This window comes from Rattus norvegicus, chromosome 13, assembly GCF_021556685.1.
Source record: "Rattus norvegicus strain SHRSP/BbbUtx chromosome 13, alternate assembly SHRSP_T2T, whole genome shotgun sequence".
Taxonomy (NCBI): Eukaryota; Metazoa; Chordata; class Mammalia; order Rodentia; family Muridae; genus Rattus; species Rattus norvegicus.
Genome location: NC_141546.1, coordinates 68,915,760 through 68,930,531, shown reverse-complemented (window position 1 = coordinate 68,930,531; position 14,772 = coordinate 68,915,760). Strand labels below are relative to the sequence as shown.

Genomic DNA, 14,772 nt, shown 5'->3' with positions numbered 1-14,772 from the left:
GCCAGTAAAAAATTCTACTAGCAACCATCAAAAAGTACAGGGGAATCATCAGTCTTCAAATATTTCACTGATTATATGTGCTAGCCTTTATTGTATTTGCAGTCAAATGTTAACTCTGCTGACTTCTCTGCAGGTTTAACTCTGTCGGCCACAGATCTTGCCTGCTGTTGCGATGACCCCGCCCTCCCATTCCACCTCTCAGCTGCAGAAGTCAAACACAGCGTGCTTGATTTGTGAATGATAAGGATGGCCCAAAACCAACTCTGTCACCTAGATATGCAGGTGCGGCTAATGGAATTAGCATACAGACCCTCAAACTTGTAGCTCACAAAGTTTGCTTGTGTTGAACAAAGGCATGGCTATATATATTGCTTTTCTTTGGCCTCATGTATCCTGAGAAATCTATTTAGCTGTCATACCCTGGGCCCAAGTCAGATGGAATCTTAGAGACTTTCACATACGGTGGTGTAGAGAGATGGCTCAGTGGTAAAGTGTTTGCCATGCAAGCAGGATGACCTGAACTTAGATCCCCAGCCCCCACAAAAAAGCCAGGTGTGGCAGCATACACGGCCAAACCACAACTCAGGAAAGATGGAGACCGTGGATCCTGGGGTCTTGCTGGACAGCCAGCCTAGATTCAGTGACAGACCCTGTCTCAAAAGATAAGGTGGGGACTGGCAGAAGACAGCTCTGCGTGGGCATATGGCTGTTGCATAAGCAAGTCACATTTTTAAGGAAAATTGTCCCAACCAGTCTTCTTTTACATCTACTGAAAGACTCCTGTTGAATAGAGAGTGAATGTAGCCTGGGTTATCTAGACCAGTAAGTACACACACACACACACACACACACACACACACACACACACACACACACACACACCCCACAACCCAATATAACACACATAGAAAAAAAAACCTTTGAAAAATAGAAATTCCTATATGATGCATTTTGGAAGGCATATAAGTGTCATTTGGCTGTCAGCATCAAATGTTCTACAAAGCTACAGATTCCCTGAAGTGGAGGTCCAAAGCCACAAACCACTGATTTTATGACAATCACTGCCTGAGTCAGCACTTTGAAAAATGACTGTGAGAGGGCAGATTTTTTAATAAATTCATTAGAGGGTAATGATGAGGCATCAAGACTTCCACATACAATTTTAATGGCATTGACACACACACATACACACACAAGTTCATTGGCACCTGGACAGAAGGATGCCTTAGTTTATTTCCTCGAAACCGGGCTATTGCTCCAGGTGGATTTAAATGAACCCGGCTGTGCCTTATCTGAAGGAATTCACTGATTCTCTACAAACACTTGTGGCTTAAGTTTGAATCCTGTGGACAAGAGAAGAAGCAGCAGAGAGGAGACACCTGTGAACTTCATGGGTGAGACCCAGGTGAGGTCCAGTTACCACCTCCTCCGGTAAGAGCACTGGGTCTCTTTTCTGGATGCCGAGGCTGTTCTGAACTTCTGAAGTCCCTGCCTCCCAGATGCGGCGCAAACCCCCATTTTTGCCGTCTGTACTTCAAAGCCAACTCACAGACACATTCCCTCAAGGTTAAAATCATTTTAGCAGTCAAGTGACACGTTGAGATGTCTGGCTTGGCTTGTGTTACCCCCCAGGTTGACTTTGTTCATCACAGGGATCGTTTCTGAGGATTCCTTTATATAAAAATCAAAAACGAATCTTTCTCTAAAGATGGCTTTCTCAATACCTTATGCGGCTTTGAGGGAAGAAGAAAATAGACCTTTTTCATCAGGGCACCCATGGAATCCGTGCTAGCACAGAATTCTATACCTTCTCCTTGACTGAAATCTACTTACCTAAGGAATCGGACTATTGGCCAGCCCCTATTCTTCTATCTTACCCTTTCCCAATTGCTCCTGGCCTCTGAGCGGCAGGAAAGCAGTGTGAAACTGCACACCTGGACACTATCCTGGAGATTACATAGTCTCACAACACATGGAATGCAAGAAGTACGGGGACCACCCCACAGCCCAGAAACCAGAGAATGGACGGTGTAACCAGTGAGCAGGGCTGGCAATATAGCTTTGAGGTTAGAATAGGATGTGAAGTCGAGGGTGTATTCCCTTCCCTTGGCTGCAAGCCTCCGGTGCTCTCACTCATCGGAAGAGGAAGGGACAGGCTCCTTGCAGGTGTCATGCTTGGCTTGATGCCTTTGGAGATGGCTGGAGCGGGTGAAGGTCTGCCCGCAGCCCTCACACTGGTAGGGTCTCTCCCCATTGTGCATGCGGATGTGCTGCGCCAATTCGGAGGCGATGCGGAAAGCCCTGCCGCACTCCGCACAGAGGAAGTCCTTGTCCCCAGAGTGGGTCTGCTGGTGCCGCTTGAGGGTGGAGGAACGAGCGAAGGCCTGGCCGCACTCGGCGCAAGGAAACGGCCTCTCGCCGGTGTGGATGCGCTGGTGGCGCAGCAGACGCGAGGGCTGCGCGAAGGTCACACCGCAGTCGGCGCACTTGAAGGGCCTCTGGCCGGTGTGCAGCGTCTGGTGCTCGTGCAGGTTGGAGGATTTGGTGAAGCACTTGCCGCAGATGGAGCAGGGGAAGGGCCGCTCGCCCGAGTGCACGCGCTGATGCTCCACCATGCGGCTGGCCACCGAGAACTCGCGGCCGCAGCAGGAGCAGCGGAAGGGCTTGGCGCCCAGGTGCGTGCGCTGGTGGCGCAGCAGGGACAGTGGCCTGTTGAAGGTCAAGCCGCACTGAGCGCACGGGAAGGGCTTGTCGTTGCTGTGCATGTTGCGCTGGTGTTTGCGCAGATCCGAGGAGCGCACAAAAGCCCTCCCGCAGTCCGGGCACCCATAGGGTTTTTCGCCAGTGTGGGTGCGGATGTGCTTGCGGTGATCAGACGACCAGGTGTATGCCTTGTCACAGAAAGGACAGCGGTATGGCCTCTCACCTGTGTGTAGGCGCCGGTGCTGCTGCAGCGTGCTGCGATGGGAGTAGGCCTTCCCACACAGTTGGCACACATAGGGTTTGATGCCACGTTGTTCTGCAGAGACCTGAAGTTCGCTGGACTTCTGGAAGGCCCGCCTGCCCTGCACGCACCTATCGGGACCCTCCTCTTCCTGCCTGCTGCCTTCTGGGCCGACCTGGCCCTGGGCTTTTCTACTGCCCTGTGCTTTTACCAATCCTGCTGCCAGACCGGCAGGAATGGATGATGTCTGAGCTGGGGTGCTCTCAAACCTGGGAAAGTGCTCCAGAGAGTTCTTGTCTAAGGAAGATGCCTCAAGACTGTTCTGTGTCCCAAAAGATCCTCCAGTGTCCAAGAAGCTGGTCAGGGCTTCTGAGGCTGGGTCTTTATTTTCCTTCTTGACCCGGTCACTGCCCACAGAGTCCCTAAGAGGCTGCATCTGAACCTTGTATAAGAAACTTCTAGAAGGTGCACCGAGAGCTTCCTGTAACCCCGGGGAGTCTTGAGTCTGGGTGATCCTCCATCCCCTTCCCCCCCAGTTGTTGGTCTTCCTAGGTATCTTCCCAGGTCTCTGCTCCACACACCCAGCACGGAAGCACTCAGACCAATTATCTTCCTCTTTGCAGGACTGAGTGTCAAACTGCAAGTCAGTGTTGTTCTGAGTTACTGGGGAGCCCCCCTCCCTACCATCCTCTTCTTCACTCTCCAAGTTCACGCTCAGTGTCTGGCTGTCACGAATCATGCCGCCAAGGGCCACCTTGGTCCACCTCTCCTGGGAGTCCACCTGTGCCATGGCGCCACTTCTAATGCCTGCTTCTCCCAGAAAGAGTTTTGCTTGGCTCCCAGCTCCTGCAGAAGGTGTGAGGAGGGGAGGAACAAACAACAATGAGTATACATAATCTTCTTCAGAGCCAGAGGACATATGGCTCTGATATCCATGTCAGGTACAGTGCTCACAGTGTTGAACATCATGGGATGAAGGAGGTTCTAGATCCTGCTGAAACTGCCATCTTCCCTTTGAAAATCGTGCTTGCTAGAAGCCCAGAGAGAACACTGTCAGAGACAACTGGAGGTAGGGGAATTTGCTTGGTGCTTACACCTCAAATACTAGTAAAACGGATGCTCTCTGGGGTTGAGGAGCTTGATGAAACAGTAAAAAAAAAAAAAAAAAAAAACAGGCTTTAAGACAACTCAGATATTCATGGTGTCCTCCAGTTGGAAAACCAGGTTAGCTCCCGATGTCCCTGCCAACAGGACAAATGTGTTATCCTGTAACGGACATCAGGGCTGTGTAGGCCACCCCTTCTGAAGGTCCCCCCAGAAAAATGGAGTGATAACATAAGACAGCAGACAGGTTCCAAACCAGCTGTCTGCTTAAGCAAGGCCTTTAAGGTCTTTACAACCGATAAAAAGGCCTTAACTCCCGTGGAAGGTAAACAGAGACACTCAGGGAGAAAGGGATGTTCACCTCGAGTTTAATATGTTCCATTTTAAACACATACATGGGAATTTACACTCTATGTTCATCTTTAGCGTCAATGTTTAACTTCTCTAAGTGGGCCATATGAACCCCCATGGCTCACACACCCACATGTCCCCCAAGCATGACAAGCATGAACTTAAAGTTTGGACAGCATGGTGTGAGAGGTGGACGCCACCTGAGCTTTATTTTTTCAGTTTAATTTTGCTTTAGCTTGAAGATGCAGATGAAGTGAAGAATGTCAGGTAACAGGAAGTGTATGTGTGGGTGAATGGCTTCTGAGGAGGGAAACTGCTGAGGGCCTTGGGGTAGGCCTGGGAATTCATCACCCGCCAGTGCGGTGGTTTTGCTTTAGTTTTGAGGGAACGCATTAAGGATGCCGGTCAGATACAGTGAGTCCCACCTTTCCCGGTTTTCTGAGCACTTACTCTGCGCTATTTCCCAGACACATTTTTACTCACTCCTTCCAGAGACCTTCCGGATAGAGGCTGCTATTACTGTATCTTCCCTTCATCTGACAGACAGGACCCTGAACTTTAATGAGGTTTTCCTGCCTGCCCAAGGCCACCCAGCTCACAGACACCAGCTCAGGGCCTTCTCTCCAATTCCACAGCTGTACATCGAATCCCAAGCACTGCTTAGCTGTGCCCTCCAGAGCAAGGCCTGCCCTGGGATTAGGCCATGCCAAAAGCAGCCACAGCATCCTGGAGGGGGAGAGCTGCTGCTCTCTGCAGGCATCAAAGCCCCTTGTGTTTGCTGGGCCAAGGAACCTTGGCTGTGCTGGCTCAGCACCGGACTCCTCCCTGTGCTCATTGACCCAGATTGCCCTCTGCAGGAGACAGAGGCCAAAGCTGGTTGAGAGTCAGGATGCATGCAGCACAGACTGCTGCTCCGGGTGGCCAGGGATATTAGTCACTGAACAGTCACTGTCATCGAAGTCCCTCACTGTCTGCACCACTCCACCCCCACCTCAGCAGGGATGAGAGGAACTGTCTTCTTACTTGGTATGTCCTGTACCTGTCCTCCCACCTACTTGCTGCCCAGTGACCGGGGGGGGGGGGGCAGGGGGGGTGGTACAGAGGAAGCCTCCCTCCTTACTTTGCATACAGAAACTGTGGATTAAGAGGAGACATAGAGTAGACCTGTCTGTGTCCAGCATTTCATGTCCCTCTGTATCCTGAAGCCCAGGGGTATTCCTTTTGATACACTGAGCTCATAGCATGTCAGAGTGTGGCTGGTGTATGTTTTGACCAGCAACCAAGTTTGGAAATGTTTCAGCATTTTGGATCTTGGAGAGCATCTACGCCCATGTGTGTATGTGCAGCACACAGAAGAGACACACTGGTAGCAAACTCCAGATGACTAGCATGCTGGGTCAGGTCTGGAGTGCCCCAGCTGGGGCACAAAGGGATGGATGCTGGCCTTGTATGAAACAGGTACCTGAGGCCTCATCCTCTCTTTGTGAGCGCATGCTGTGTATATTCCTCTCGGTCAGTTCTGTGGAACATTCACCTTATCCATCTGTCACCTATATGTGCCCTGTTGTCCACAGGCTGTGTCTTGTTCCTGTCCCTGGGCCATAGGTAAGCCTCCTTGGGGCATCACGTACAGTTCTGCTAGCTTAACTTTCTCAGGAGTCTCAGGGCAGATTCCCTTTCCTGACAGAGAATCCCTTTTCTACTAAGCCATATTCCCACAGAATACAGTCACCCGGCTTTCTCCTTTCCAAAGCAGTTGAAGACTTTTGTTTTTTCTCAGCAAGGAAGAAGGCTAAGAGGAAATCGGGGACTTGGGTATGGTTATCTGACAACACAATACACACAAAAAAAGTCTACACAAATATACCTTCTCAGGAAGAGCAAGGCTGAAAAGGTGTGTCTAGAACTGCGGATGTACTGGTTCTGAGGCCATGAGAACACAGCCCTTTGCTGAACTTCATCCACACCCATCAGCCATCGTGGACCTGGGGCAGGCCCCAGTTCTCCCACTCCTTACCCAGACACGCTTCAGAAGCCTACCTAGGGCTTGTTCCTGCTTCTGCATTAGCCCCTGCTCCTCTCCCTGCACTCCTTCCAGCTTTCTCCAACTCCAGCCACCTTCCACCTCCCACCTCCCACCTCCCACCTCCCACCTCCCACCTCCCACCTCCCACCTCCCACCTCCCACCTCCCACCTCCCACCTCCCACCTCCCACCTCCTCCTCTGCCTAGGCCCCTGCCCTTTACCTCTGACTTCCACATAAACAGTTGCTTACCTGGAAAATGCAGGCGACGATGGTGTGGAGCACCCTGCCCAGGCTCTGTCTCACCTCTCAGCTACTGGAACCAGAGTTTCCTACGATCAGAGACGATGTCTCTGTATCTCAGCCTTTTGTGTCCAATGCAGCAGCTTCAGAGAGAGGCTCAGGAGATGGGGCTGATGTAATACACTCAACCTTCTTGCCTACATCCACAGAGCAGCCTGGGAAATACACTGGGGCTGCCCTCTCTCTGTCTGAACTGAGCTGAACCTCAGGCTCCCTCAGTTCCCGCCTTCCCTTCCTGCCACAGCTGGCTCTCCTCCCTTCCACTCCCTCCTCAGAGGCCTCTCAGTCCTCCTGCAGGTGGCCCTGGGCCTCCTGTCTGTACTCACTCCTTCCTCCCACAGAGCAAGCCATTCTTCCTTCACTCCTGCCCTGCTGTGCTTGTGAACCTCCAATTTCATGCCATTTTCTAGGGGAACATTTCAAGAAAAAACCCATAACACCCCTTCCTCACCCTAAACCCCCCAACTCATCCTTATTCTAGATTCCATCTTCTCCCTCCCTCTAGTACCCACCTTTCCCCTCCCTCTAATGCCCACCTTCTCCCCGACTCCAGTACCCACCTCCTCCCCTATCTAGTAACTACCTGTACAGAGCTGTGGGTTGAACAGGGCTGGGGGGTAGTCCTCAAATTCTTTTATTGGTCCAATTATTGGCTGAAGAAATGTTCACAGCAATTTAGATGATGCATGATGTACAGGGAGATGGTTAGTGGTACAGATTCCAGGACTACTCTGGCTCTATTATGAAGAGAGTAGTTGACCCAGGATGCAAGGCTCAGTAGTTCTGAATTATGGGCACTCAAAACTAATATGCTTTTTTTAAAAATCCAAACAAACAAACAAAACCCCACACACCTAATATTCTTTTATTAGAGTGAGTGCTAGGACATTAAAATTTGTAATAAGCTACTTGTGATGTCACTATGTGGCCAAAATTAATGCTGGTGGACAGAAAGGTTCAAGGTCTGGGTTTGGATTTCACTAGGTTGACCTTGGGCAAGCTATTAAATATCTGAGTCCCCAGCTCCTCAACTAAAAAGTGTGGATCAGGATAGTATCATCATCATCATTGGGGGAGGATTAAGTTAATAATACATGGCAAGAGCCCAGCGATGTGTCTGGAACATGGTTGAGTACACAGAAGAAATAGCTGGTAAAATGATATGTGGTCGAGTGCACCTGTTCGGCCAGCCCTCAGAGGATGAGGCAAGGGATCTCAAGTGTGAAGTTGCTCTGTTAGAGCGACTGGTGCTCTTAACAACCGAGTTCTAGATCGGTGTTGGAGGAAAGAGAAGAGAAGAGAGAAGGGGACGTGAAGGGAGGCTGGTTGGCTGCTTTTGATACTATGCTGACATTGCTGGTTTCTGGATAACATGGCTGGTTTTATGCCCTTATGGCCCTTGTTGATGCTACAATTCTGATAGGAACACCGCCACCTGACCATAGTGCTCTGCAGGTGATCCAGAGAGTAGAATACTCTCTGCTCCTTGGTGTTTTGCAGGCATGACATTAGAGGCAGGAGGCATAGTCCAAAGGGGGCTCAGGAAGCCCACATCTCAACACTTGTCCAAAGTCCAAAGTATCTCACGTGTCCATATCCTTCAGGCTTCCGGGTTTGGATGCGTACAGGAAAGTAGTGAATTGTTCGTTGATTTGTGAAGTGGCCCAAGGAGACGAATGCTGGAGCTGGACTGTGTATGGCAGATCACCAAGCACTAACTACTTCTAAGACTCAACTTATGCTGGTACAGCACCCTAGCATCTCCACTAATCTTCACCACATTCCCTTGAAGTGGTCACTACCAGTGACCTCATTAAAGCTTGTGAACACTGAGGCCCAGCCTACCAAAGTATGTTCTCCAAAATCACACATATTAGGGTTTTTGCTCTCTTTCTTTGCATGTATATTTTTAAAGATTTATTTGTTTTCTGTATATGAGTGTTGTCCCTGCATTTATGTTTGTACACGACCACGTATGCCTGGTGCCCACAGATGTTAGAAGAAGTCATCCGATCACTGGGACGCTTACAGATGGCTGTAAGCGGCCATGTAGTCAACAGGAGCCAAACCTGAGTCCTCTATAAGAGCAACTAGTGCTCTTAACAACTGAGACATCTCCCTAGCCTTTTTCTTTGTGGTATCAGGGATTAAACTTGGTCTTGTTCGTGCCAAATATGTACTTGACTGCTGGAGCTACAACCCTAACCATGATCTTCACTGTTAACCAAGGTGTGATGGTTTTTATATGCTTGGCCCAGGGAGTGGTATGGCCCCGTTGGAGAAGGTATGGCCTTGTTGGAGTAGGTGTGTCACTGTGGGTGTGGGCTTTAAGACCCTCATCCTAGCTCCCTGGAAGTCAGTAGAACACTCAGCTCCTTCTGCACCATGCCTGCCTGGATGCTGCCATGTTCCCAACCTTGATGATAATGAACTGACCCTCTGAACCTCTATGCCATCCCCAATTAAATGTCATCCTTATAAGAAAGAGTTGCCTTGGACATGGTGCCTGTTCACAGTAATAAAACCCTAAGACATATGGCCTTTGCCTGATTTCTGATTCATCTTCCCATCCCCACCCAGGAAACCTGTAATTCCTATACCCAGAGTCATGTGACTGTGTGAGGCCCTGGCAATCACTACCCTGGAAGATATCCTTGTTCCTGCACTTAACTGCCATGACTTCTGCCCATCTAGACCATTCTCATTAACCTGAACTGTTTGTGCTTCTGTCTCTCTTTCAGGAAAGAATAACCACTGACTAATTTCTGTATGCCATGAAATTTCCCAGATGCCTCTTTGGTTTTCAGGATATGTTAGCATGACTACCATCTCGATGGTATGTGGCAGGCATCCTTGTGATAAGTAGAACCTGAAGTGGCCTGGATGCTGCCTACATCATGAGGTATGCAAACCCCTTATGTCCCTGAGTGTCTGTCCTACTATGCCCCCTGAGCCAAATGTTTTGTATCTTTTCTGCATGAGATTCTTCACTATATGAATGGCCTGCACACAGAGGGTCCGTGGCTCCTGAGAACTGAGTTCCAGGATATTTTGTTCCCTGGATCCTTTGCCCACTTTGCACATTGCAAACATATCCACTGTATCATTTCATCTCCATGAGCTTCCACTAAGGGCCACAAGGCATGGAGAGTTGGCCCAGACCACATTCTGCCCTTCTTTTGAGGACTTCTGGAATCTTAGTCAGTAAAATGCTTGTCATGTGACTTTGGATCCCCAGCATGCACCTAAAAAGACAGATATAGCTGAACATCTATAATCCATATACGGAGAAGGCAGAGGCAGAAGGATTCTTCGGGTTTTGTGGCCAGCCAGTTTAGCCTAATTGGTAAGTTCCAGGCCATTGAGAGATGCTGAAAAAAAAATCAATGTAGAGAAGCAATCGAAGAAGACACTCAAATTTGACCCTTGGCCTCCATGTGTGTATGCACACACTTATCCCCACATAAGCACATACAAAAACACACACTAAAAGCATACACAGTAAATAAAAAAAATAAAACTTCTGGAATCTATCAATCTATCCAGCACTTCATGTATGCAAACAAGGAGTGTATTGTCTTAGTTTCTGTTTGCAGTTCTTTAAAATCTAGCATCCCCTCTCCGACCCCCCCCCCCAACTGTCCAACTTGGCAGTGGTGCAAATAAGGCCCTGCGTGCTTGTCTGGGAAGAGGGAAGAAAGGAGCCATTGAGGGAGAAGCCTGAAGCACAGGGATGGGATGGGGCATTGGCCTCCTAAGAGGTTCAGTGGCAGAGTTCAGTGCTGCCTGTCAGCCCCACAGGCTGGATTGAGCACAGCCGAGCAGCATTGCTGGAAAAGAGGCGACATTGTTTCGCCACCTTCAAGGATGCTGTAGGCTCTTGGTTGAGTTCATGAACTAGTGTTATGCTTGGATGCAGGACTAGATCGTACTGCCTTACAAGTTCCCTGAGTTTTAGCTATAGCTTTAAAACCAGGATTGCTTTCCTAAGTTCTCTGTACTCTGCAGCCAACACAGGATCTCTGGCTGCTCTCAAACACTGGGAACACTTGATGTTTTAGGCCCTGGCTCTTTATCACCCTTGGAAAAGATTCATGGATCCACTTGAGTGTCCTACACATGTTCCAGATCATCTAAATATTATTATTTTACTGGACAATAAATCTCATTAGTAAGGGTATACCCAGAGGGGGAAAAACACTGCAGACTTAAGAGAATTCACCACACAGTTTTGAATTAGAAAAGCTTTAAACCTCAGTTCCATTCGCTTTGGTTCTAGTCAATGTATTTAACTTTTTCGAGCCTCAGCCTTCCCAGCTGTAAAATAGGAACAAGGATACCTTTATGAGCCAGGCAGTGGTGGCACACACCTGTAACCCCAGCACTTGGGAGGTAAACGAACAAATAAACACAGAAACCTTCATGAAGGCAGAGTATGGTAGCCCACATTTGTAATCTGACTGAGCAGTGCCCCATCCCACCTCTGCCTCATGATTTTTCAATAAACGGTAGCCCTTATCTTTTGTCCCCACACATCCCTAGGAGAAGGTTGCTGATAGCCTTGCCTCATCCCTCCTATGCTAGGATTTGCTCTGACTCTAGAAGAGCCCGTCTTCTGGCTCTGCCTCCTGTACCCTTGGGTCACATATTCTCACTGAGAGACTATCTAGTCATTTGGGAAGATTTGAGCACTTCCAAAGTAGTAATGTCATAAATGTGTGTGTGCCCTTCGTTGTATGTTACCTTTGGCATGTTCAGCAATTAATGATGGGGTGGGATCTTGGTCCTGTGGATAAGATGTCAATCACTGAAGGGCTTCCTATGTCGGCTCCTCCAGTAGCTCCTCTAGGACAGTGCCCAACTGAAAGCCTCTCTTCCCTACCCGAGTCACACTTACCTCTGTACAGTAAGGTGGCCCAGCATGCTTGCCCTGGAACCTGGCTACCTGGTAAACCTTGTCTTTACTCTCAATCAATATTAATGACAATGTAGTTTGGGGTGAGGATCACCTCTACCTTCCCTGCAAATACAGTGACCCTTACCTCTGGTTCCCACTGACATCTTTTCCTCGTGCTTTCTGAGGGCCTAACCCCAGGAATCATCTAGAACTCTTAGGGTGAACGTGAAGAAGAAACAGCTTTGTCTTTCTTCCTTCCTTCCTTCCTTCCTTCCTTCCTTATTTCTTTCTTTTGGGCTGTTTGGTTGGTTGTTTGGTTTTGGATTTTTCAAAATGTGTAGCCCTGGCTGTCATGGAACTCACTATGTAGACCATGCTGACTTCCAACTCAGAGAGCCACCTGCTTCTGCCTCTGCCTCTGAAGTGCTGGGACTAAGGATGTGTGCTGCCACCACCACCTGGCATAACCAGCCTTCTTTAAATTCCTCGAGACCCACATTGCACTGCAGTGGCCCTCCTAAGAATGTCTAAAGACCCCAGCCCATAAGTATGAGAGAATTAGCTAAAAAGCAATGGATGGTTATTTTAAAAAAAGAAGAAGAAGAAGAAAAGAGGCCAAATATTGACAGTCTCCTTTGACTTAGCTTAACGTGTCCTTGGTCCAAGGACTAACACACCTTTCCTGGTCACAGAAATGCCAGACCTTCTATTCTCCACATCCCATCTCAGCTGTGGTGCTTTGAAATAGCCCCATACGTCTCAGATATGTGAATACTTGGTCTCCAGTTGGTAACCCTGTTTGGTTTGGGGAGGCCTAGGAGTTGTGGCTTTGCTGAGAAAAGTATGTCTTTGGGTCAGGCTTTGAGATTTCAAAAGATGCACCATTTCCAGTACACCCTCTCTGTGTCCTGTTTGTGATTTTAGATGTAAGATTTCAGCTGCTGCTCCAGCTGCCATTTCTACCCCCCCACTCCGCCCTCATAGACTCTAGCTCTCTGGAAATGTAAGCCCAAAATGCACTCTTTCTTCTGTAAGCTGCCTTGCCAAGGTGTTTTATCACAGCATCAGAATGATAACTAATACTTCAGTCTTGGGGCCTTGCAAAAGACAAAAAATACAGCAAAGAAACCTTTGAAAGTCTACTACAGTTTCAGCCCTCCTTTTGCCTTTGCTGGTCTTTCCAGACTCAGAAAAGAAAGGTTTGAGGAGGATAGAAGATGCTAGGTATCTTTAATTGGTAGACAAATTGAAATAGAACATTGTGACCCCATGTCCACAGGGACCTCTTTATTTGTGAATTACCACAGTCCTGGAGTATAATGAAAATAATGGAAGGAAATCAAATGTCAGAATTCTAAATGAGATCGTAGAAATCTCCTGACGCGGCCCTCTGTTCTTCAGATGTTGGAATACACGTGTTCACTCGTTCGCTCCATCGTGCATTTATTCATCCACTCAATGTTTGCCCACCTTCATTGTGTCAGTGTTTGCCAGACTACCAGACAGAACCTACATAGGACAGGGAATATAGTAGTTATGTGTCTGGGTCCTTTCTTTGTTTCGTGTGTGTGTGTGTGTGTGTGTGTGTGTGTGTGTGTGTGTGTGTGTGTGTGTAAACTTGACATAAGCTAGAGTTGCGAGGATGGAATCCTCTATAAGATTGGCGGGAGAGTCCAATCCACTGGAGGTGGTGCTACCCCTGTGATTATGATCTTCGTGGATAAGAGAGCAGGCTGATGCACTGCTACTTGAGGCCATGGGCGCATCCAGGGTCAAGCTGCTGCCAGGAGCCATGTCTGCGTCTATGGTCCTATGGCAGTCAGGGTCTGTGTTGATGTCCCAGACCTGTGCCACCACCAAAGGCCATGCGGATGTTTCTGGTCCAGTCTGCCACCTTTTGCCTGGGCAGCATAGTAGTGTTGGCCCTTGGCCCTTGCTGCCAGTGGAAGGTGGGAGAGCAAGCCCTGCGCTTCACCAGGACAGCACAGTAGAGCTGACCCTGGTGGCACGGGTGCTAGTGAGGCCCTGAGGGCATGACAGCAGAGGTGGCCCCTGCTCCTTGCCAGCTGTTGCATCAGATGAGCTAGCTGGGGCAGTGCTGGAGAGCTTGCCCTGGTGATGTGAGCCCAGGATAGCTGGTGGGCTGACCAACTCAGCTACCTCCCATACCCAGATCGATAACTTTGAGTTGGCCCATCCCAACATTTACATCATCAAGCAAAAGACCTGGTCCTGCAGATCCAATGCTGCAAGATCTCCATGACACAGAGCAACAAGAATATATCAGAGAGGAGTACCTGTGAGGACCCTGTATTTATAGTGTAGCAGAAACCAGAGGCTCCGAAACAAACCAATGACTCCTTGGGTGGAGGGTGGATACAAAGTGATGGGGAGAGGAGTGGGATTGGAATGCATGAAGGGAAAAGCACAAGAAATCAATAAAAAGCTGAAAGGAAAGAAAGAACGAAAGAAAGGAAGAAAGCTGAAACTGGGCATGTTAGCATACGCATTTAATTCCAGAGCCCAGCTGGCAGCAGGATCTCTATGAGTTAAAGGCTGACCTGGTCTCCCAGTGAGCTCCAACCTGGCGGCCCAAGGCTACATAGAGAGACTCCATCTCCAGAAACAAAACAAAATATAAACAAAGAATCAGGCAGAGTAAGCCTGAGCAAGCCATAAGGAACAAACCAATTGGCAACATTCCTTCATGGCTTCGGCTCAGTTCCTATCTCTAGATTCCTGCCTCTGGGTTCCTGCCTAACTTCCTTCTGTGATGGACTATGATATGGAACTGTACACTGAACTAAATCCTTTTCTCCACAGTTCTTTTGGTCATGGAGTTTTATCACAGCAATAGAAACCCTAAGATATAATGAAACCTGCACTTTATATTCTGGGGTTGGTGTGATTTATGGTCAAAAGGCATTTGAGGCCTTGGTGGTCCCCCAAACCATACAGATTTTGGCCATCACCTTCGGATGCCCACTGGTCATGTTGCTGAAGGTACCACAGACATTAGTTACAGAATACGGAGAAACCATGCTGTAACTAAACCGGAAGTTTCCTTCCAGCTCAACAGCCTTCATGGTACTGGAAGTTAACAGGGAGAAAAAATGCAGCAATGGCCTTCCCCAGCTGTGGACCTGGCA

The 14,772-nt window shown here is 48.7% G+C and overlaps 1 protein-coding gene across 1 annotated transcript; it reads right to left on the bottom strand.

Annotated features, from left to right (window-relative positions):
- Positions 1-1,197: 1,197 nt before the first annotated feature.
- Zfp648 (zinc finger protein 648) lies at positions 1,198-9,063 on the bottom strand. Its single transcript, NM_001398756.1, is given in 2 exon segments — positions 1,198-3,790; positions 6,676-9,063. A coding segment is annotated over 1 exon segment (1,605 nt). The 5' UTR covers positions 3,735-3,790; positions 6,676-9,063; the 3' UTR covers positions 1,198-2,129.
- Positions 9,064-14,772: the final 5,709 nt, after the last annotated feature.